The sequence below is a fragment of the Mobula birostris genome, chromosome 13 (assembly GCF_030028105.1).
Source record: "Mobula birostris isolate sMobBir1 chromosome 13, sMobBir1.hap1, whole genome shotgun sequence".
Taxonomy (NCBI): domain Eukaryota; kingdom Metazoa; phylum Chordata; class Chondrichthyes; order Myliobatiformes; family Myliobatidae; genus Mobula; species Mobula birostris.
In genome coordinates this window covers 53,205,457-53,228,140 of record NC_092382.1, presented here as the reverse complement: position 1 = coordinate 53,228,140, position 22,684 = coordinate 53,205,457, and the positions used below count along the sequence as shown (strand labels likewise).

General features: G+C 45.5%; 1 protein-coding gene across 1 annotated transcript; it reads right to left on the bottom strand.

Annotated features, from left to right (window-relative positions):
* Window positions 1-2,270: 2,270 nt before the first annotated feature.
* Window positions 2,271-12,515, bottom strand: LOC140206846 (uncharacterized). Its single transcript, XM_072275095.1, has 2 exons — window positions 12,489-12,515; window positions 2,271-4,058 (listed from the first exon to the last, which is right to left on the bottom strand). The coding sequence occupies exon 2, from the start codon at window positions 3,899-3,901 to the stop codon at window positions 2,864-2,866; it is 1,038 nt and encodes a 345-aa protein (XP_072131196.1). The 5' UTR covers window positions 3,902-4,058; window positions 12,489-12,515; the 3' UTR covers window positions 2,271-2,863.
* Between the last annotated feature and the right edge of the window lie 10,169 nt (window positions 12,516-22,684).

Here is a 22,684-nt window from a genome sequence, read left to right as displayed (position 1 = left end):
TCCTCAAAAGCAGCTCAGAACACTGGGTGCACTGACAGGGTCTCCAAAGTCTTTCTCAACTTCTCCTTACAGGTTCCGAAGAGTCTCTGCACAATAGGGGTGTTGGTCCCCACCAGAATGGACACACCCCCAGTCTCACCGGTGTCGGGGTAAACCAGTACCAGGGTCTCATGAGCCTCAGACACCCTCACCTCAGCTTCCAGGAACTCCAGTTTCACAGACAAATAGCCATCGTACGGGTAATCACCATCACTGATACCCCACATTTCCAGTGCACTGAAAGGTGTCAGGGGTAAATGCGCCAGATACTGATTGTACAATGACCGGTACAGTAATGTGACCTGCGACCCCGTGTCGAGTATGGCTTTTCCATCTGTCCCCTCTCTCGGGGTCCCACCAATACTTCTGGGATAGGGTCTTTTCCTCTCGAGGGCCCCGTGGCACATTGTTGGGAACATATTTTTCCCGAAGACTCCAGTCCGTACTCTCACTGAGTCTCTTCTAAGTTTCCCAACACCCGCCTCCTCTCCGGCTGGGACACCCGCGGGCTCTCCCTCCAAGGGGCTCCCTGCCATTCACATTCCCACCTGAAGTTCCCCTCTTCCCCACAGTTATGGCACACGCCTCGTCTCGCGAGACCCCAGCCTCTGCCTGGCCTCAGTGCTGTCCGTCCCTTCAGGGAGGGGCCTTTCCCACTAGTCCCCCCACGCGGAGAGACTCCGCCTTCCGTGATCTCTTTTGCTATCTCCCGCGTGGATCTGGCCCTGGCCATTTCACAAGGAGCTGCTACGGAGGACGGCACCGTACTAACGAGGCCCCCTTCCGCTTCCAATGGGTCCTCCTCCTCCCTTACCTCTCTGAGCAACCGAACAAAAGACGCATTCTACGGGGCTGCCGGAGGCTCATAGCGACCGCATCATGTCTCTGCATGCCCCTGGCTACCTGGTCGATCCTTATCTAATCCATCTCATTCCCTGAAATGATCCCCGGAGTCTCAAGCAATTTAGCCTTCGCTCCAGCCGGAAAAGATACTCAGAAAGCTTTTCCCCTTTATCCTGACACAAATTCTGAATTCCCCCTAAAAGCTCCACCCTGCCCCCAGTTAGCCCAAAAGCCTCCTCGAATGCTTCTAGACCCTTGTGGAGGCCCCATGTGCCACCTAGGCACTGAGGGTTCAGACGATGAATGCTTCCAGATACTCCTTCCAGGAAGCCAAGGGCTGGTTAACTTCCACGCCTTTTACCACCTCAGCTGCCACCCTTCTCAAACTTTCTCCCAATCTTTGCCGCTTCTCCTCCTCAGAACACTGCCACTCACCGAGCAGCTGAGAAGTATGTTCTGCCCAGGTTTCATCATCATCTTTCCCTTCGGGAATGGGAGTCCTCCCTGAGAAAATTCTTAACTTCTGACGTGGCTCTTAACTTCTGACGTGGACCCCCCGCCCTGGTCACCAGGGAGATAATGGCTGAAGCCAACTCAGAGCCTTCCCCCTTCCGTGGGGAATGAGAATCAATTACATTCTCAAAATCTGACCACTCCCTTCCTTCATCCTTCAAAAACGACTGACCCGCTTTCTAAAATCTGCGCCCCAAGCTGCGGGCAATGCTACTGGTGTCCCTTCAAACCCTTCCTCCATGACAGTGTGCACGCCCCATAGACCCGCCTCACCTACGTCACTGATACACGGCTGCAGTCCCAATTCCTTGACGTCAGCGCCCGTCTGTACCAGCACAAAGGCTGAGTCCCACATTTTACCAATATTTCTGCTTACAATCTCAACCTTACCGATAGCTCTGACCATAGTCAAACATCGAATTAACACATCGTCCGGAGTACGTATGTCCACCCCCTTAGTACACAGGCATGATTAACTGGGACATCATCGATCTCACACCAAAGTTCAATCTTATCCGAGTCCATCTCCCCTAATTTAAACCCGGTGACTTACTCTGTATCTGACAGAATTCAAATCCTGGACGAGCCCCCACAATGTAACGTCTTTCATCCCACCGGAACATACTTTATATCAATTCGTAATGATGGGTTAGTAGAAACAACTAAAAGAAAAGGCGCCACATAAGTAACTTATCAGTCTTGTGCACATAATATTTTCATACGTTGGAGCTCACGCCTCCAATTCCATCCACAATGTCCTTCCAAGACTCCGGCCACCATCCGAACCCCCAAGGTCTGGTATCTGCCGCCCTGGAACCGCTGTCCGTTCCCCACACATCCGTCCTCTCTGCTTGCCTCCTGAAAATGCCCCCGATCCTCAGCTCAGCACACACATGCAAGATAGCATAACATGACTTCCATTGGCTGGCAAATGAATACAATTTCCATTATCACTAATTATAACCCAAACATGCTGTTACAGAGAACCCCTTACTCAGCAGTAAACAGTACGGGAAGCCGTTTTAGTATAACACTTCAGAGAAGCCATTTTGTAATTAGCAATTAACAGTTAACAGTCCAACTAATATTACTAAGAACACTACACAGAATATTAAATTCCAGTCCCAGTAAAGGTGAATGTGCAGCAGAAGAAACTCCTCCCATGCCCAGTGACCAGGGTGCAGAACTGGGTGTGGTGAGCAGCAGCAATAATTGCAGAGTTCAGCACCGACAGTCACTCTCGAAATTGCATCAGCAACAGTGATAGACAAATATCCAGCATACAGCTTATTGAAACTTTCTCCCAAGTGTGAACCCGGTAATATGTCACAAGGTTAGATTACTAAGTGAATCTCTTCCCACATTTACAGCACTTGACCGGCCTCTCCCCAGTGTGAACTCAATGATGCACATACAGTTGAGGTGACTGAGAGAATCTCTTCCCAAAGTCTGAGCAGGTGAACAGCCTCTACCCAGTGTGAACTGACTGGTGTGCCAATAGTTCGGATGACTGAATGAATCCTCTCCCACATTCTGAGCGGGTGAACGGCCTCTCCCCAGTGTGAACTGACTGGTGTCTCAGTAGGTGAGATGCCCGAGTGAATCCCTTCCCACAGTCTGAGCAGGTGAATGGCCTCTCTCCAGTGTGAACTCGCTGGTGTCTCTGTAGGTTGGATGAATGTGTGAATGCCTTCCCACAGTCTGAGCAAGTGAATAGCCTCTCCCCAGTGTGAACTGACTGGTGTGTCAGTAAGTGAGATGCCCGAGCGAATCCCTTTCCACAGTCTGAGCAGGTGAAAGGCCTGTCTCCAGTGTGAACTCGCTGGTGCACCATTAGGTTGGATGACCGAGTGAATCTCTTCCCACAGACTGAGCAGGTAAACAGCCTCTCCCCAGTGTGAACTCGCTGGTGCGCCATTAGGTTGGATGAATGACTGAATCTTTTCCCACAGTCTGAGCAGGTGAATGGCCTCTCCCCAGTATGAACTCGCTGGTGCACCAGCAGATCAGATGACTGAGTGCATCCTTTCCCACATTCTGAGCAGGTGAATGGCCTCTCCCCAGTGTGAACTGACTGGTGTGCCAGTAGGTGAGATGACTGAGTGAATCCCTTCCCACAGTCTGAGCAGGTGAATGGCCTCTCCCCAGTATGAACTCGCTGGTGTACCAGCAGATCAGATGACTGAGTGCATCCTTTCCCACATTCTGAGCAGGTGAATGGCCACTCCCCAGTGTGAACTGACTGGTGTGCCAATAGGGTGGATGACTTAGTGAATCTCTTTCCACAGTCTTTGCAGGTGAATGACTTCTCCCCAGTGTGAACTCGTTGGTGACTCTGTAGGTTGGATGACTGAGTGAATCCCTCCCCACAGACTAAGCAGGTGAACGTCCTCTCTCCAGCGTGAACTCTCTGATGTACCTTCAGTTTAGATGAGCAAGTGAATCTCTTCCCACAGTCCAAGCAAGAGAACGTCCACTCCCCGGTGTGAACTGACTGGTGAGCCATTAGGTCAGATGATCGAGTGAATCCCTCCCCACAGACTGAGCAGGAAAGATGATCGAGTGAATCCCTTGCTCCACTTCTTAAATATCGAGACAGAGACAGCAAAATTGGCGTGCCGTGTTCGAGATTCCCAAAGACAAATTCCCTGTCCTTTTTAAACCTGAAAAAAAATTTACAAAATCCATCAATGGGTGAAGGATAACATTTCAGATAAGATCACTTTATTTGCCAAAGTGTGACATCGCACTATTAATGTGAAGTTCAACCCAAGTTGGAGAGAGAAATCATCTTCTAGCTGGTCACAGTGCTGGCGACTGGAATGACCATCAAATTCTCTGATGCTCTTCCTGTCTCTATAAGAATGGGGCATTTCTGCCAACTCCAATCTGTGACCTGGTTCGGTTTGACTCTCTCCATTGGTGTTATTCCCTGTTCTGCCTGAGCGGCATTGCCTGGCCTCACAGTAACTGAAGCACTCTCACACAAATAGCCTTTGTTAATGTGCAGCTCAGATTTTCTTTATGTACTGTTAACTGAAAGTGCCACAGTTTTAATGCCATGTAAATATCTCCTACTCAGATGTATGGTTGGTCTGCACAGCTGTTAAAAGGAATTCGAGTGAATATTAGTATTACTGAAGGTTCTTGTCACAGTCATAGAAAAGTACAACACAGAAACAGGCCCTTTGGCCCATATAGTTGGTGTTGAACTATTTAAACTTTCCACTCCCATACCCCTACAATCCCAGTACCTATACAAACTTCATAAATGTTGAAATTGAGCTCACATACACCAGTTGTGCTGGATGCTCATTCCACACCTAGATGACCCTCTGTGTGAGGAAGTTTCCCCTCATGTTCCCCTTAACATTTCACCTTTCACCCTTAACCCATGGCCTCTGGTTGTAGTCCCACCCAATCCCAGCTTGCATTTACCCTATCTATAACCCTCATAATTTTGGTACACCTCCATCAAATCTCCCCTTAATCTTCTACATTCCAAGGAATAAAGCCCTGGCCTGTTCAATCTCTCCTCATAACCTAAATCCTCCAGACCTGGCAACATCCTTGCAAATTTTCTCTGAGCTCTTTCAACTTCTTTAACATCTTTCCTGTAAGTAGGTCACCAAAACTGCACACAATACTCCAGATTAGGCCTCACCAATGTCTTGTACAAAGTCAACATAACATCCACCTCCTGTACTCAGTACTTTGATTTATGAAGACCAATGTGCCAAAATCTTTCCTTCTGTCCCTATCGAACTGTGACACCACTTCCACTAAAATATACACCTGTATTCCCAGATCCCTTTCTTCAACAACACTCCTCCATGCCCTACCAGCCACTGAGAAAGATCTACATTTGTAGGTCCTACCAAAGTTCAACACCTCACATTTGTCTGCATTAAATTCTATTTTCCAATTCTCAGGCCATTTTTCCAGCTGCTCCAGTTTGCACTGCAAGCTATGATAGTCCTCGCACAGTCTGCTAAACCCCCAGTCTCGGTTTCATCCACAAATTTGCTGCTCCAGCTAACCATGTTATCATAGAACATTAGAGCAACAGGCCTTTTGGCCCTTCTTGGCTGTGCTGAACCATTTTCTGCCTCGTCCCACTGACCTGCACCTGGACCATATCCCTCCATACACCTCTCATCCATGTATCTGTCCAATTTATTCTTAAATGTTAAAAAAGAACCCGCTTTTACCACCTCGTCTGGCAGCTCATTCCATACTCCCACCACTCTCTGTGTGAAGAAGCCCCCCTAATGTTCCCTTTAAACTTTTCCCCCCTCACCTTTAACCCATGTCCTCTTTTTTTTTCTCCCCTAGCCTCAGTGGAAAATGCCTGATTGCATTCACTCTATCTATATCAATCATAATTGTACATACCTCTATCATGTCTCCCCTCATCCTTCTACGCTTCAGGGAATAAAGTCCCAACCTATTCAACCTTTCTCTGTAACTCAGTTTCTCAAGTCCCGGCAACATCCTTGTAAACCTTCTCTGCACTCTTTCAACCTTATTAATATCCTTTCTGTAATTAGGTGACCAAAACTGTACACAATACTCCAAATTCAGCCTCGTCAATGCCTTATACAACCTCACCATAACATTCCAACTCTTATACTCAATACTTTGATTTATAAAGGCCAATGTACCAAAAGCTCTCTTTATGACCCTATCTACCTGTGATGACACTTATAGGGAATTTTGTATCTGTATTCACAGATCACTCTGTTCTACTGCACTCCTTAGTGCCTTACCATTTACCTTGTATGTTCTACCTTGGTTTGTCCTTCCAAAATGCAATACCTCACACTTGTCTGTATTAAACTCCATCTGCCACTTTTCAGCCCATTTTTCCAGCTGGTCCAAATCCCTCTGCAAGCTTTGAAAACCTTCCTCACTGCAGATTACTGATATAGATGACAAACAATAACAGACCCAGCACTGATCTCTATGGCACACCACCAGTCACAGGTTGCAGTCAGAGAGACAAACATCTGCTACCACACTCTGGCTTCAGTGCGTCATCCAATTTAATGTCTAATCTTAAGTGCTGAGTGACTGAAACTTCTTGACCAATCACCCATACGAGACCTAGTCAAGTGCTTTGCAAAAGTCCATGTAGACTACATCCACTGCTTTGCCTTCATCCACTTTCCTTATAACTTCCTCGAGAAAATCTGTAAGATTGGCTAGACGTGACCTGCCATGCACAAAGCCATGCTGCCTATACTTAATCAGTCCACATCTATCCAAATACTTATACATCTGGTTCCTGCACGTGTTGCAATAACTTTCCCCCTACTGATGTCAAGCTCACCAACATAAGATTTCCTCATTTATTTTTAGAGACTTTCTTGAACAGCAGAACAACATTGGCTGTCCTCCAATCCTCCAGTCCATCACCTGTCACGAAGGGTGAATTATATATCTGTGCTTGGGCCTCGACAATTTCTGCACCTGTCTTCTGCAGGGTCCCAGGGAAAAACTTGTCAAGCCCTGGGGATTTATCGACGCTAATTTGCCATAAGACAGCAAACACCTCAATTTCTGTAATCTGTACAGGGTCCATGAAGTTGATGCTGCTTTGCCTCACTTCCATAGACTCTGTGTCCATCTCCTGAGTAAATACGGATGCAAAAAAATCTCCCACATCTAATTTGTCTCCTCATATGGATTATCATTTTGATCTTGCTGAAGATTATTTTTTTCCCTTGCAATCTTTTTGCTCTTAACATATCTGCAGAATCCATGAAGATTCTCCTTCACCTTGTCTGCTGGGGCAACCTTATGCCTTCTTTTATTTCTTTCATAAGTGTTCACTTGAATTTCATGTACTTCATAAGTACCCCATTTGTTCCGATCTGTCTGTACCTGGTATGCACCAGCTTTTTATTGATCTGGGAGATGAAAGCCAAAGGGGTGATAGAGCTGCATGGTGGGAGGTGGGATGTGGCGGGGGTGTTAAACTAAATTTGAAGGTGGAATGGGAGTCTGAATAACAGAGCAGAGAGTGGAGGGGTTTTGGAGACAGATGTTGTTCAGATCTCAGACAAAGTCAGAAATGAAAAAGTTGAGCATGGTGCAGTGAATATGCTGAACCCTGTATATTTCAATACCAGGAGAATCGTAGGAAAGGCAGATTTGTTCAGGGCATGGATCAACACCTGGAATTATGACACTCGGATCTGGCAACTGTGGACTGGGACAGGCTGCTTTATGGTAAATGGGAGGCCTTTAAAGCAAAATTTTGAAAAATTTTGGATATGTGCTTGTCAGTATAAAAGTTAAAGATAGAAACTGTAGGAAGTATACACAATTATGAGGGTTTAGATAGGGTAAATGCAAGCAGGATTTTTCCACTGAGGTTGGGTGCGATGACAACCAGAGGTCATGGGCAAATGGGGAAGGTGAAAATTTAAGAGGAACATGTAGAAAAAACTCTTCACTGAAATGGTTGTGACAGTGTGGAATGAGATGCCAGCACAAGTGGCTCGTGCCAGCTGAATTTGACTATTTAAGAGAAGTTTGGATGGGTACCTGGATGGTAGGGGTATGGAGGGCTGTGGTCCCAGTGTGGGACGTTGCATCAGAGAGTTTAAATATTTTAGGCATTGTCTCGATGGGCTGAATGGCCTGTTTAACAGATCCTCTCCATGTCCCTATGACAGAGGAGCCGGCCAAACTTGATTGGAAGGGGAGACTGGTAGGATTAATGATGGAGCAGCAATTTCTGGAGATTCTGGGAGAATTTCAGGAGGTGAGTGATAGATACATTCCAAAGAAGTGGAAGCATTGGAAAGGCAGGAGGACACAACCGTGGCTGAAATGAGAAGCCAAAGCCAACATAAAAGTCAAAGAGATGGCAAATAATAGAACAAAAACTATTGGAAAGTTTTTAAAACTAACAGAAGACAACTACTAAAAAAATCAGATATGCTCAGGGCATTGAATTATGATTTGCAGTTATTAATGAGACTTGGTAGCATCCAACAGTCTGAGGCATTCAGAGGAACACGATATCTGGGGCCTTAATATCTCTGGAAAACCAAGATTCTCTGAACCAGTTACCTTCAACTTTTAATTTGGCAGGCTCATACAAACTCTACACATCAAAATTCCACTTCTGAAGGATGCCCACTTACCAAGTACTCCTTTGCCAGAAAGCAGCCTGTCCCAATCCACACTTGTCAGATCCTTTCTGATACCATCAAAATTGACCTTTCTCCAATTTAGAATCTCAACCCGTGGTCCAGGTCTCTCTTTTCCATATTTACTTGGAATCTCATGGCATTATGATCAGTCGATACAAGGTGTTCCCATACACTAATTTCCATCACTAGCCCTGGATCATTTCCCAATATCTTATTGCACACTTCTACATTGGGAATTCTACATGCTGATTAAGGACACATTTGAAAAACTCTACCCCAGCTAGACCTTTTACAGTATGGCAGACACAGTCAATATTTGGAAAGTTATAATCACTTACTACATCAACATTTGTTTCTTGGCATAGTCTGCAATCTCTCTACAAATCTGTTCCTCTAGATCCTTTCTGATACCATCAAAATTAATCTTTCTCCAATTTAGAATCACAACTCATGGTCCAAACCTCTCTTTTTCCATATATACTTTGAATCTCATAGCATTATGATCACTAATTTCTGTCACCAGCCCTGGATCATTCCCTGACAGCCTATTGCATACTTTGACGTCAGGAGTTCTATGTACTGATTAAGGGCACATTTGACAAACTCTACCCCATCTAGTCCTTTTTAAGTATGGGAGTCCCAGTCAATATATGGAAAGTTATAATCACTGACTGAATCAACCTTTGTTTCTTGGCATGGTCTGCGATCTCTCTACAAATTCGTTCCTCAAAATCCCTCAGACTGTTGGGTGCAACCAAGTCCCAGAAATGGCTATAATATCATGTTTCCATGCCCTGAGCTCATCTGGCTTTCCTATGATGCTTCCTGCATTGTGATATACACAGCTCAGCACATTCATCACACCATGCTCAACCTTTTGATTGATGACTTTGTCTGAGCAACATCTGTCTGGGTGTCAAGAAAGCAACCTCTCCCTCAATGTCACAAAAACAAAGGAACTGGTTGTGCACTACAGCAGGGGTCCCCAACCTTTTTTGCACCGCAGACCGGTGAAAAATTGAGAATATTCTTGCGGACCGGCCGACCTGGGGGGCGGGGGGTGGGCAGTGTTCAAGTAGGGTTAAACTCACCTCAACATGTCTTTTACAGTTAGGGTTACCGACTCTCTCACTCCCAAATAAGGGACAAAAGTAGCAGTCAAATATGGGTCACTTGTGTTTACCCCGAGAAAGACTACAATGACCATGAAGCCTTGCGCGGACACTGTGTGTGCATGTGCGTACGTGCCATTTTTTTTTACCACAAATCGGCTTTGGCTTAATCTTCCCGACTGCACTGTACATACATTATTTCTACCTTATATAGGCTGTGTATTTATCATATCATTCCTGCTTTTACTACGTTTTTATATGTTAGTGTTATTTTAGGTTTTATATGTTACTTGGTATGATTTGGTAGGTTATTTTTTGGGTCTGGGAATGCGCATAAATTTTTCCCATTAATGGTAATTGCTTCTTCGCTTCACGCCATTCCAGCATGAATGGTTTCATAGGAACACTCTACCTTAGCGGGGGAAATACGGGACAATCCATATGGGACAAACCAATTCAGCCCAATATACGAGATGTCCCAGCAAATAAGGGACAGTTAACAACCCAATGTTCAAGTTCAACAGTGCGTGACAGGGAATGAGGAAAGGTGCAGCTGACTCATATCGTTTCCTCCCGGCCCTGTAGCACATGCTTTGTGGCCCGGTGGTTGGGGACGGCTGTACAGCAGAAGGAATGGAGACAGGCTGATCACTATTGACATCAATGGATCTGGGGTTGAGAGAGTGAACAGCTTTAAATTACTCGGCATAAACATCACCGAGGATCTCATTTGGTCTGTACATACCGGCTGTGTGGTATGTGGCTGTGCACCCCATTCACCTCAGATGCTTGAGGAAGTCTAGTATCGGTCCCAATGCCTAAGAACTTTCTATAGGGGCACAATTGAGAGCATCCTGACTGGCTGCATCACTGCCTGGTATGGGAACTGTACTTCCCTCAATCGCAGGAGCCTGCAGAGAGTGGTGCGGACAGCCCAGCGCATCTGTAGATGTGAACTTCCCACTGTTCAGGACATTTACAAAGACAGGTGTGTAAAAAGGCCCGTAGGATCATTGGGGACCCGAGTTACCCCAACCACAAACTGTTGCAGCTGCTACCATCCAGGAAATGTTACCACAGCATAAAAGCCAGGACCAACAGGCTCCTGGATAGCTACTTCCACCAGGACATCAGACTGATTAATTCATACTGATGCAGCTGTATTTCTATGTTATAATGACTGTCCTATGTACAAACTATTTATTATAAATTACTATAAATTACACATTGCACATTTAGATGGAGAAATAATATAAAGATTTCTACTCCTCATGTATATTAAGGATACAAGTTATTTCAATTCGCCCTCTCCACTATCTGTTCTGGTAGTCTGACTCTAATCCCCTCTGGAACTTTAATTCCACCTCCCCCCACCACACACTAGCACTAGCAAGACTTACCACTAGGATATTTGATCTCTGCTAGTTTTAATTCCTGAACTAACAAATCCTCTATCAACCCTTTGACATTGCTCTGCTTGGTAATCACCCCCACCCCACAACAGTTTCTACAGTGGTCTACCTGTTGTAGTGTGGAATGGCCGCATGAGTACTCTGCGATGGCTATTTAACCTCATTCCCCTTCCTGACTCTCACCCAGTTTCCTGTGTCCTGCACCTTGGGTGTAACTCACCGCTCTTCATGTCATATCTATCCCAGATGATCTGGAATTCATCCATTTCCAGCTCCAACTCCCTAACGTGCAGGGTTACAAGCTGCAGCCGGATGCACATCTTGTACGTGAGGGTGTCAAGGACACTGGAAGTCTCCCCACCTTCCCACCAACGTCCCCTCATTTGTAATGATCGGTGTGCCAAAAAATCTTGTGCTGTGCAATTTTTACCCAGTAACAACAATATGTGCACACTGAATTTTAAATACAGAGTTATTTATTTTAACAGTTAGCAAATCACTGTTAATAAGACATCCTCTGGGTTTGATCAAGTTCATCTGCACTCTCACACAATCTATGTAGCAGGCCCGTAAAGGGTTATGAAGGATTTTCTCACTCCAGCTATTGCACATCGTCCATATCTGATTTGCTTGCTAAATGACACTTTAAAAAGTCAGATTTCCAAATATCACTCCACTTCCTCCCACTTGCAAATTCTCCAGCAACTTTTGCATCGTCACAACACACACAGGTAACACCAGTTTCTATATTGTACATAAATATTTCCCCTGAACCCTCCCCCAGGTGACTGACGGCCAATGCATATGAAATGAAAGGCAGTATTCTGTCTCATTGGAGTCTGGCACATTTGTGATTTGAAAGCTACTTGTTGCCCAGGACAAAGGTGTTTGATATCATTATTTTCACAGAGTGAATGGATCAAAACATGTCCTCACGGGTAAAAAAGGTCCAGAACAAGAAGAGGTCGAACAAGCAACACACACAAAATGCTGGAGGAACTCAGCAGGCCGGGCAGCATTTATGGAAAGGAGTACTAATGCTGAGTTCTTCCAGCATTTTGTGTGTGTTGTCTGGATTTTCAATATCTGCAGATTATCCCTTGTTTGTGATTGGAGGCAGAACAAAGGTGATTTTCTTAACAGCTGATGTAAAAGATTTTGTCCCCTTTCTCCGAGTTCCTAATCCTTGCATTTAGATAGCTGGAGTTCAACTCTGTGTGAGAGATCCATCAGTTCCCATTCCCTCATCAGCCGGAATCTCCCCCGGGCGGATCGTGGTGCTGAGAGAGAGGGAAGAGAGCAGGACTATCCCGGGCTTGCGGGCCACGGTGTCCGGAGCTCACAGCAATTGTCCCGAATTCGGTGTTGAAAATTCCCACCCGCAGCCGGGGAATATCTCTTACCTGGAGCAGACTTCTCGAGGCCTTTGTGCACTGCGCGCATGCGCGATATTCGGGAACAGCCTATGCGTTCGATCGGTGCTTCAGCGACGGCGAATATTGTTCGCAGAGCCTTCTGGGTAAACACGCTTCCATTAAAGGTTTCTGCAAGCACCAGCTCTATGTCCAGACCTCTTTTTTTGTGCGTGGAAAACTCAGTGCTGTTTTAACGCACAAAGCAGCTCCCATAAACAATACACTTAATATTAACAAACTTTCCACGTGCCTAATGCCAAAGTAGAACCTTCTTAGAAATGCAGATATAAAACAAAAGAAATTCTGCGGTTGCTGGAAATATAAACACATACACACAAAAATGCTGGAGGAACTCTGCAGTTCAGGCAGCAACTAAGCAGAAAAGTACACAGACTCGGCATGCTGAAGGGTCTCGGCTTAAACGTATTCCTCTCCACAGTTGCGGCCTGATCTGTTGATTTCCTCCAGTGTTTTGAAGAAATTAACCACTTTTTTTTCAATGAAACAGTTTCAATATGTTTCTGATCTTTTATTTGTGGCCACGTCCTGCTGGTCTGATTCCTCTTCCTCCTCCTCCTTGTAAAGTCTAGACCCCATCTCTTTCTGGAGCCCCAAAGCCCTGACTCAGGCTGGTAACTCTTTGGTTTCTGACTCTGCACCATCGAAGATTCACTGGCTCATCTGCTGTCAGACTTTAGAGGCGCATTGCAACAACCCAGCTGTCTATGGCACAGTCCTTTCAAATGATTGAAAATGACACAAAGCGTTGAAAAAAGCAGGGAAGAAGGAGCTTAACCACCATAGTCCAGAGCCCTGAAGAACGTTGAAACCACTGTGAGCTCATCGTGTTATTCAGCCTGGAGAGAAGCATGCAGGAAATCCATGCAGGTGTACAAAATGATGAGAGACATTGGTCGTGTGGATCGCCAGAGTCTTTTCCCAGGGCTGAAATGGCTAACACGGGGTGGGGTGGGGGGTTATGTTTAAGCTGCTTGGAAGTAGGTTCAGAGGAGATGTCAGAGCTAAGTTTTTTGAACAAAGTGTGGTGTGTGTGTGTGGAATGCACTGCCAGTGACGGTGGTAGAGTCTGATACAATAGGGTCTTTTAAGAGACTCTTAGATAGGTACGTGGAGATTAGGAAAATAGAGGGCTGTGCGGTAGGTAAATTCTACGCAGTTTCTGGAGTAAATTGCACGTCGTCACAACATTGTGGGCCAAAGGGTCTGTAATGTGCTGCATATTTCTATGATCCTCTGAAATTCAAGGGAAATCTCTTATCCCACGGAGTGATGACTAGTTGCAACCTGTCATCACAGGGAGAGTGAGAGGGGAACGGCAGGGATAGATTTTGATATACTGATATGGAACAGAAACATGGGCAGGGACCAGATGGGAGGAGTGGCCTCTCTAGTGTACATTGTGAGTGTGGTAGAGACAGTAAGTACCTGAGACATGGGATTTGATACAGAACTGATTTATCTTTCACAGATTCACAATATTAACCATCAGTCCAGTTTAAGGCTACCATCAGCAGAACGGACTCCTCCAATGCTCAGTGACCAGGGTTCAGTCCTGGGTGCGATGAGCAGCCGCAAGAACTGGAGAATCTGACAGTAACAGTCCCTCATGAACCTGCAGCTGCCTTCAGTCACCAGATCTGTACATTATAAAAGTACATTGAGCTGATATATGTCAAAACAATAACTGTAACAAAGCATTATGGCTGCAGAGAAAGTGCAGTGCAGATAGACATATGGTGCAGGGTCACGTCGAGTTACATTGTGAGGTCGAGTCCATTTTATCGAACTGGAGACCATTCATTTGGTTTATAACCGCAGACAGGAAGCCGTCCTTAAGCCTGGTGGTTCGCGCTTTAAGGCTTTTGTATCTCTTCCCCGATGGGGGAGCGGGTTTGCAGCAAGAATGTCCAGGTTGTGAGGATCTTTGTGTACATAGCCTGCTTTTCCGAGGCAGGGGAAGTGTAGGAAGAGTCCATGGAGGGGAGGCTTGTTTCTCGGATGTTCTCTGCTCTCCAAAGTTCTCTGCAGTTCCTTGCAGTCATGGGCAGAGCAGTAGCCATACGAAGTCGTGAAGTATCGACAAGAAGCTCAGAGACCTCGGCCTTCACCCTGCCTTGTGTAGCTGGATCCTGGACTTCCTGTCAGATCGCCGGCAGGTGGTAAGAGTGTGCTCCCTCACCTCTGTTTCTCTGACCCTCAGCACACATACCCCACAGCGTTCTCTCCTTGGCCCTCTCTGTGCACCCATGAATTGTGTCGCCACCCACAGCTCCAATCTGCCAATTAAGTTGGCTGAGGACACTACATTAATTGGCCTAATCTCAAATAATAACGAGGCAGCCTGCAGAGAAGAAGTCATCACCCCGACACAGTGGTGTCAAGAAAACAACCTCTCCCTCATGGTGACAAAAACAAAGGAGCTGGTTGTGGACTACAGGAGGAATGGAGACAGGGATCAAATTCAACACTTCCAAGTCTGTTATCGCACATTTTAATTTTGATCATGACAGAATGTACTGTATTTTATATATTGTTAATGACATAAATCATATTTATATATTGCTACTGACAGCGAATCGTATAATTTGTGTTCCGTGTGTTATCTGAATGTACTTGCCTGCGATGCTGCCACAAGTCAGTGTTTCTCTGTGCCTGCACCTTCCCGTACTTGTGCACTTGGCAATAAATTCAACAGGACCTGAGAAATCTCAGTGAGATTTGATTAGTGATGATCATCTTGGCAGCTCGGTAGGTCGAATGTATGAGACAGTACACTGTTAAACTCAAAACACTGAACAGTGGTGATGATCAGAGGGATCTTAGACTCCAAGCTCATCGCTCCCTGAAAGAGACTGCACAGATTGATCGGGTGGTTAAGAAGGCAAATGACGTGGTTGTCTTTATTAGTTGAAGCACTGAGTTGAAAAGTCGGGAAGTTGTGTTGCGGCTGTTTCGAGCCTGCGGTCGGACTGTGACTGTGTCTTTAAGAGCGCCGGAGTGAGGAGGCGGGGCTATGACGTCAGTCACAGGCTGACGGCGCTGACTGTGGATTTAACCATAAGAGAGAGAGAGCGATCTGCAGACAGGCAGTCGGCCAGTCTAAAGAGAGAGAGAGAGAGAGAGAGGGACTGGAAAAGCTGATAGCTTCAGTTTGTCACAGCTGAGGCTTGGAACTCTCCTATGCTCTTGATCATCGGTACAGGGAACCACAACGAATGTGTGTGGCTATCACTTCGTATAATCCATAGGAGTGAATTTTTGGAATATTTTGGGGGACCGCTTGTGTTAACCCTTGCCTGGGTGTGTTGTGTTGTAACCCCTGGAAGACGGTATTCCTGTGACAGGTCACTTTCGCTGATAACTTGTATGTGGACGGATTCAACGGATAAGAACTTCGAAGACGGCTATTTTGATGTAACGGCCTTTTCTCTACGTTTCACCCTGGATTACAAATATCTCTCTCCCATCATTTATTCCGTGGATTACTGAATTTTCCTACTTTACCATCTGAAGACTCAAAGGTTTGTTCCCTCAGGCTCGATAGTTTGAGAGTTATATTTACACATATATACACATAACACTGTAAACTTTCCTTTATTTCGTTAAGTTACTACATTATAAGTAGATACTAGTAAAGATAGTGGATTTAACATCAAAACCAGATTCCAGTGTGAACTGTATTGCTGCTGGTTCGTTTCTAAATCGTTACAGTTCATAACACAGCTTTATAAAACTAGTTAGACCACATCTGGAGTATCTCATACAGTTCTGGTCGCCCCCATTCTCGGAAGGATGTCGGGACTTTGGAGAGGGCGCAGAAGAAGTTTACCAGGATACTGCCTGGATTAGAGGGCATGAGCTGTAACGAGAGGTTGGACACCCAGGGCGGCGCAGGCTGAGGCGAGACTGGAATGACGTTTATAAGATGATGAGAGGAATAGATAGAGTGGACAGACAATATATTTTTCCTGAGGGTTGAAATGTCTAATACATTTAAGGTGAGAGGAGATGTGAGGGGCAAGTTTGTTTATTTCCACAGAGTGATGGGTAGCTGGAATGCTTTGCCTGGGGTGGGGTTGGAGGGTAGGAGGAGGAGGAGGAGGAGGAGGAGGAGAAGGAAGAGAGAGAGAGAGAGAGAGAGAGAGAGAGAGAGAGACACACACACACACACACACACACACACACACACACACACACACACACACACACACACACCGGTCACGTGATCCCGTTCGCCCCTCCCATTTAACCACAGATGGGCAGTATCTGCGCGTCTGTTTCCGAGGCCCCGCCCTCCGGATGATGCAATAATCACTTCGCGCATGCTCACAATGCTGGTTGGGCAGTGTTTTCTTCCCTGCTCAGTGCCGAAGCGGGTCGTCTGCGGATTTGGGAAAGCGTCCTCGCTTTCTCAGTCGGAGACCCGGGCGTCGGGATCACTATTTGCGGGCCGAAGATGTCACTTTCCCATCTGTGAGTATAGAGACCGATCCCGAGCGGGGAGATCCGATGTTGGCCGTGAGCCCGGAACTGAGGGCCGATTACTCATTTAGTACCCAGTTATCTGGGCTCGTCAAAAATGCGCAGACTTCACTGAATCTGCATTGAACGATTCAAACCAGCAGCCCAGGCTGTCTATTTCCGCAGAATTGAAATGGCAGTCCCGCCAACAGGTCACGTGAGGCTGCTTCCCGCAGATTTGCCCCGCCCTCTGCTGTGCGACGCAAGATCACGTGTTATTGTCTCAAAGACCCAGGATGTGTGGTGATGCTTCGTCCATATTGTGTTGGGAAATCTGATGTTGGCCACTGAGTCCCGTTAACTTCTCCCAACTCGCCTCGATTCCTGAGGCTCCTCGCATTTGTCCTTGAGCATTATGGCTGTTGTGTCTTCTTCCTGACTAGGGTGGGTGAGAAAGAACGTCCCAGGTTGAGGGGATGTTTGATTTCACTGCCTGCTTACCGAGGGACTGGGAAGTCTAGGGGAGAGAATGGTTTCTGTGATGTGCTGATCTGTATCCAAAAGTCTCTGCAGTTCCTCACAGTCACGGGCAGAGTCGTTACCATGCAAGGGGTTGAAGTGTCCAGATGGGAAACTTTCTATGGTGTGCTGATAAAAATTTGGTGAGGGTCAAATTGTAAATGCCAAAGTTCTTATTGTTTGTTCTAACTTCGTCATTTTAAGATCTTTTATATGGTAGTGTTTACTATTAATTCTGTATCTGTGTATTGCTGGAGAACCATCATTGATTCTTCTTGAACTCTTCTCCACCTGGTTCCATTTGCTCATTCCCTGCCCATCTTGTTCAACCTCTGTCCAGTCTCTCTCTCCCCCAACTTCAGTGATGTATATCAACCATCTGGGTCAACCTTGGTCCACCCTGCATTACACCTCTTCAATGATATATATCAGCAATCTTTCTTCTAACACTTGTCTTCATTGTGAGTGTTCTTTTACAGCTTTGGCCTCGCTGAGTTATTTCTGGAATCAGTTTTTGTGAGCTGGAATGCCAAAGGGTCATCAGGTTCCAGTTCTGTTGTGCATTGGTGTGGAGGTGCTAGTTATTGAACTGTGACTGGCTGACACACTGCAGCATTTTACTGGCAGCAAAGAGTACTGGGAGATGTTGGTGCTTGGGCTATAATCCTGTGATTGGCATTCCAGGGATATGGAACTATTGGTGTTTTGGCTTTGACATTGTTCACTGCTTCTACAGATGGGGCTGGGTGGTCATCCTTATGCAATGAAGCAGAAATTTCAAGCAGCTGGACATTGGTTGTGGGGGAATCCCTGACTGCACCACCCAGTCTGAGATGTGGGGATGATGTGTGAGACTCTCGGTGTGGGTAAGTGGCAGGTCCAGCTGTGTGGCTCTGTGAGGTTGGGTCCTGGGATATCACAGTTTTAGATCCAAGTAAAATGGACCCAGGTTTATGAGTTGTTGAACGAATATTTCTGGTCTGGGATCAAATGTTCATATCTGGAGTTCCTTTGGAAGAAATGGCTGTTAATCTGAGGAGCGAATGAGTTTGTATTCCATCCCTCACAAGGAGAGGCTGTGATCAAATGGGCTGTTCTGTGTTTACACCAGTAGAAATAGACCTGGGGGTTCAGTGTTCAAACTGTGTATGGAAATTCCTCCTCACTGTCACCTGTCTGTCAGGCAGTGGAAATCAAACAGGAACTCACGTTGCTGGCAGTCTGCACTAAAAATGGAAAATTGTGAATGCATTCTGACAGAAGATTGTGAACCTGAATTGTTAAATTTGATGCTCTGCCCACAGCAGCTTCTCTCCTGTTGGGCGATTCCGGTGATTCCAGTTTCTTTTTATTACGTTCACCCTGGAATGGTTTACATTTCCTGATTGTCTGTTATACGTGAAAATGTGTTCAGTGTAGTTGTTGCTCACAAGGTTCACATGAGTAATCTCAGAAATGATCAGCTTTATGAATGAGGAGCATTTAACGGGGTGGTGAAAGCAGGTGTGTGGTTAAGTAAACTGACTGAATGCTGAAAAGCCTGGATACAATGGACATGGAGAGGACGTTTCCATTACACGGAGAGTCTGATTTGACAGCACAGTCTCAGAATAAAGAAACTGAGATGAGAAAAATTTCTTCAGCCAAAAGATGGCTGATGCGTGGAATTTGTTGCCACTGAGTGTGGTTGAGGCTGTCATTTGTGTGTATTTAGGGCAAAGATTAATATATTCATGATTGCTAAGTAGCTTCAGGGTTACAGGAGGAAGGCAGGAATATGGTGTTGGAATAAATCTCAGCCATGGTTGAGTGCTGGAGCAAACTCGATGGATCAAATCACCTAATTCTGTTCCTCCATCTCATATCTTACCATGACTGAACGATGAGTCCTTCCTATCCCAAATCAAGTCTTGTGACTTGTCAGGGACAATTACAGATTTGTTCACTGAGATCATTATATTTGTCTTCAATGTTTAGATTTCAGTGAGCAGAAATATTTTGTTCTCCTTTGTATTGTTGACATGCTTCATTATCTTTCATGTTAAAGTTAGACCTGCGGTGAGAGTTTTATTGGAAGAAAAACCCACAACTGGAAGTGAACCACGACTGAAGACGAGGGAACAGCAGCAAGTGAACCAGCCCGAGGACTGAGAGCACAAACTAGAGAGAACCCATCTGACTCAAGGTTTCCATTGATTCACCAGGAGAAAGTTTGGTGAGTCTCATTTACTCAGACACTGGTCCTTTAGACATTACATATCTGTACAAAGTAAGGTAGGGAATAGTTGAGGTGAGAATGAATGTGCCCAGAAATATCAGTTATGCCTCTGTCAGACCCAGTTGCAATCACTCCAGGTCTGGTAATATTCTGTCAGTATCCCAGCTCTTTAAACTCATGCACATTCTCTCAGTGTTTGCTCATTTGAAGAACTTGCATCTTCTGAAGTAGCTTTTGGCCGGTTCTAAGTGTGGAGAGGGAAAGATGGGTGCTTATATTTACTATCTTGCAAAAAGAGGTAATTCTTTGAAATTACTTGCTGCAAACTCACTACCCAAACTCTGGAGAACTCCACGAGGCACAGGGCCTCGACTCCAATAAACAGCTTCCTATCATCATCATCTGCTTCCTATCGTCCAGCTGTTCCCAACAAATATAATTCCTCTCAGTGATCAACTATCAGAATGATTCACTCACTTTTAGATGAACGGGTACCTACACTGTTGGGGTGTTTAGATTGCCGGGAGACAAGGACCACAGGGACGAGAGGTCTTCAGTTAACTGATATGAACCTGTCTTTACCCTGCTGGCAATTCCGGTTTATATCAGTAAAACTGTTGTTTCTGAAAATACAAAACAACGAGACACTGCACTGACTGAACCACCCCAGACCAGATCACTCTGGGAAGTCCTCCTCAGAAACATTGGAGCTTTGTGACCCAACTCGAGACAAGCACCACACTGCCCACTCTACGGACAACATGGCAGAGCAGGGTATCTTGCAGGGGACTTTAAATCACACAATGTTGGTTCATTAATGAAACCCATTAGGTTTCCTTCGCTCACTCCCCGAAATCATTAAAAACTCCATTAAACAGCTTTCCAGTACAAACATTCACCCATATGTGACGTCATTCTGATGCCCCCACATAAAACCATAAAACATAGGAGCAAAATTAGGCCATTTGGCCCATTGCTCCTGTTCTGCCATTTATTCATGCCTGTTCCAATTTTCCTCATTCCCAGTCTCCTTCCTTCTCCCCATAAACCATCATCAATCAAGAATCTAGGAACCTCTGCCTTTGATATCCATAAGTACTTGGCATTCACAGCATCTCATGACAAAGAATTCCATAGATTCACCACTCTTTGGCTGAAGAAATTCCCCCCATATCCTTTCTAAAAGAATGCCCGCCTATCCCCTTTAATCTGAGGTTGTGTCCTCTGGTCCTGGACTCTCCCAACACAGGAAACATCCTCTCCACATCCACTCCATCAAGGCCATTCACCATTTGATAGGATTCAAAGAAATCATCCTTTATTCCTCTGAATACAGGTCCAGAGCCATCAAATATTCTCATGTGACAGGCCATTCAATTCTGTACTCATTTTCGTAAACCTCCTTTGAACTCTCTCCAGTATTAGCACATCCGTTCTGAGATAAGGGGCCCAAAACTGCTGAGAATAATCCAGGAGCTTTGTGAAGTCTCAACATTACATCCTCACTTTTATATTTAGTTTTGTATTTATATTTTATATTCTTGAACTGAATGCAAATATCATACTTGCCTTCCTCACTAAAGACTGAATGCACAAATTAACCTTTAGGGAATCCTGCACAAGGGCTCCCAAGTCCATTTGCACCTCAGATTTTTTTTGTACATTCTCTCCATTTAGAGAATAGCCAACCCTTTCATTTCTTCTAGCAAAGTGTATAATCATGCACCTCCGGACACAGTATTCCATCTGCCATTTCCTTGCCCATTTTCCTGATCTTTCTCTAGCCTCCCTACTTCTCCAAAATGACCTGTCCTTCCACCTATCTTTAAATTCCCTGCAAACTTTGCAACAAAGCCATCAATTCCATCATCCAAATCATTGGCATATAACATGAAAAGAATTGTTCCCAACATAGACCCCTGTGGAACTCCACTAGGAACCGGTAGCAAGCCAGAAAAGGCTGTCTCTATTCCCACTCGCTTCCTCCTGCCAATCAGTCACTACCTTTTCCCTGTAATAACATAGGCTCAGAGTTTGTTAAGGGTTCTCACGTGTGGCACCTTGTCAAAGGCCTGAAAATCCAAGTACACAACATCAACCAATTCTCCTTTGTCTACCCTGCGTATTATTTCTTCAAAGCATTCCAACAAATTTATCAGACAAGATTTTCCCTTGAGGAAACAATGCTGACTCCGGACTATTTTATCTTGTGCCTCCAAGTACCTCGAACTCACATCCTTAACAATCGACTCCAACATCTTCCCAACCACTGTCAGATTGAGTGGCCTATAGTTTCCTGTTTTCTGCCTCTCTCCCTTCTTAAAGAGAGGAGTGACATTTGCAATATTCCATTCTTCCAGAGCCATTCCTGAATCAAGTGATTCTTGAAGGATCATTACTAATGCCTCCACGATCTCTCTGGCCACCTCTTTCAGAACTGTGGGCATAAACCATCAGGTCCAGGTGACTTATCTGCCTTCAGATCTTCAGTTTCCTGAGAACCTTCTCTTTTGCTGTGGTCCTTTCTGTACAGGTCCCACCTTCACTGGAAGAGAGCCATGGAACAAAAAATCTTACCCCTCTCCTTCCCTCCTCCCACCACAAGCCTGATGTCATGCATGGGTTTGCTACACCAGGGTCTGGCGTCATGTGTATGATTCCTTATGTTAGGGTTCCCCAAACTTCTTTGCACCGTGGACCGGTTTAATATCGGCCGACGGGGGAGGGTGTAGGGGGGATGTTCAAGTTCAACATTGTGTGACAGGGAATGAGGAAAGGTGCAGCTGACTCATATCACCAAATCATATCATTTCCATTCTCTCTGTGTCCTTCATCCTCACTCTCTCTCATCTCCAGTGGTCTGCGTCCCAGTGGTTGGGGACCACTGCCTTACATCTGTGGGTTTGTTTCTCTTGTTTGTGCTGTTTAATATTTTTTATTCCATTCAGACAAGGGAGACACATCC

Coding starts and splice junctions, on each gene's coding strand:
- LOC140206846 (XM_072275095.1), bottom strand. CDS start 3,901: ATGGCTCACCAGTCAGTTCACACCGGGGAGTGGACGTTCTCTTGCTTG.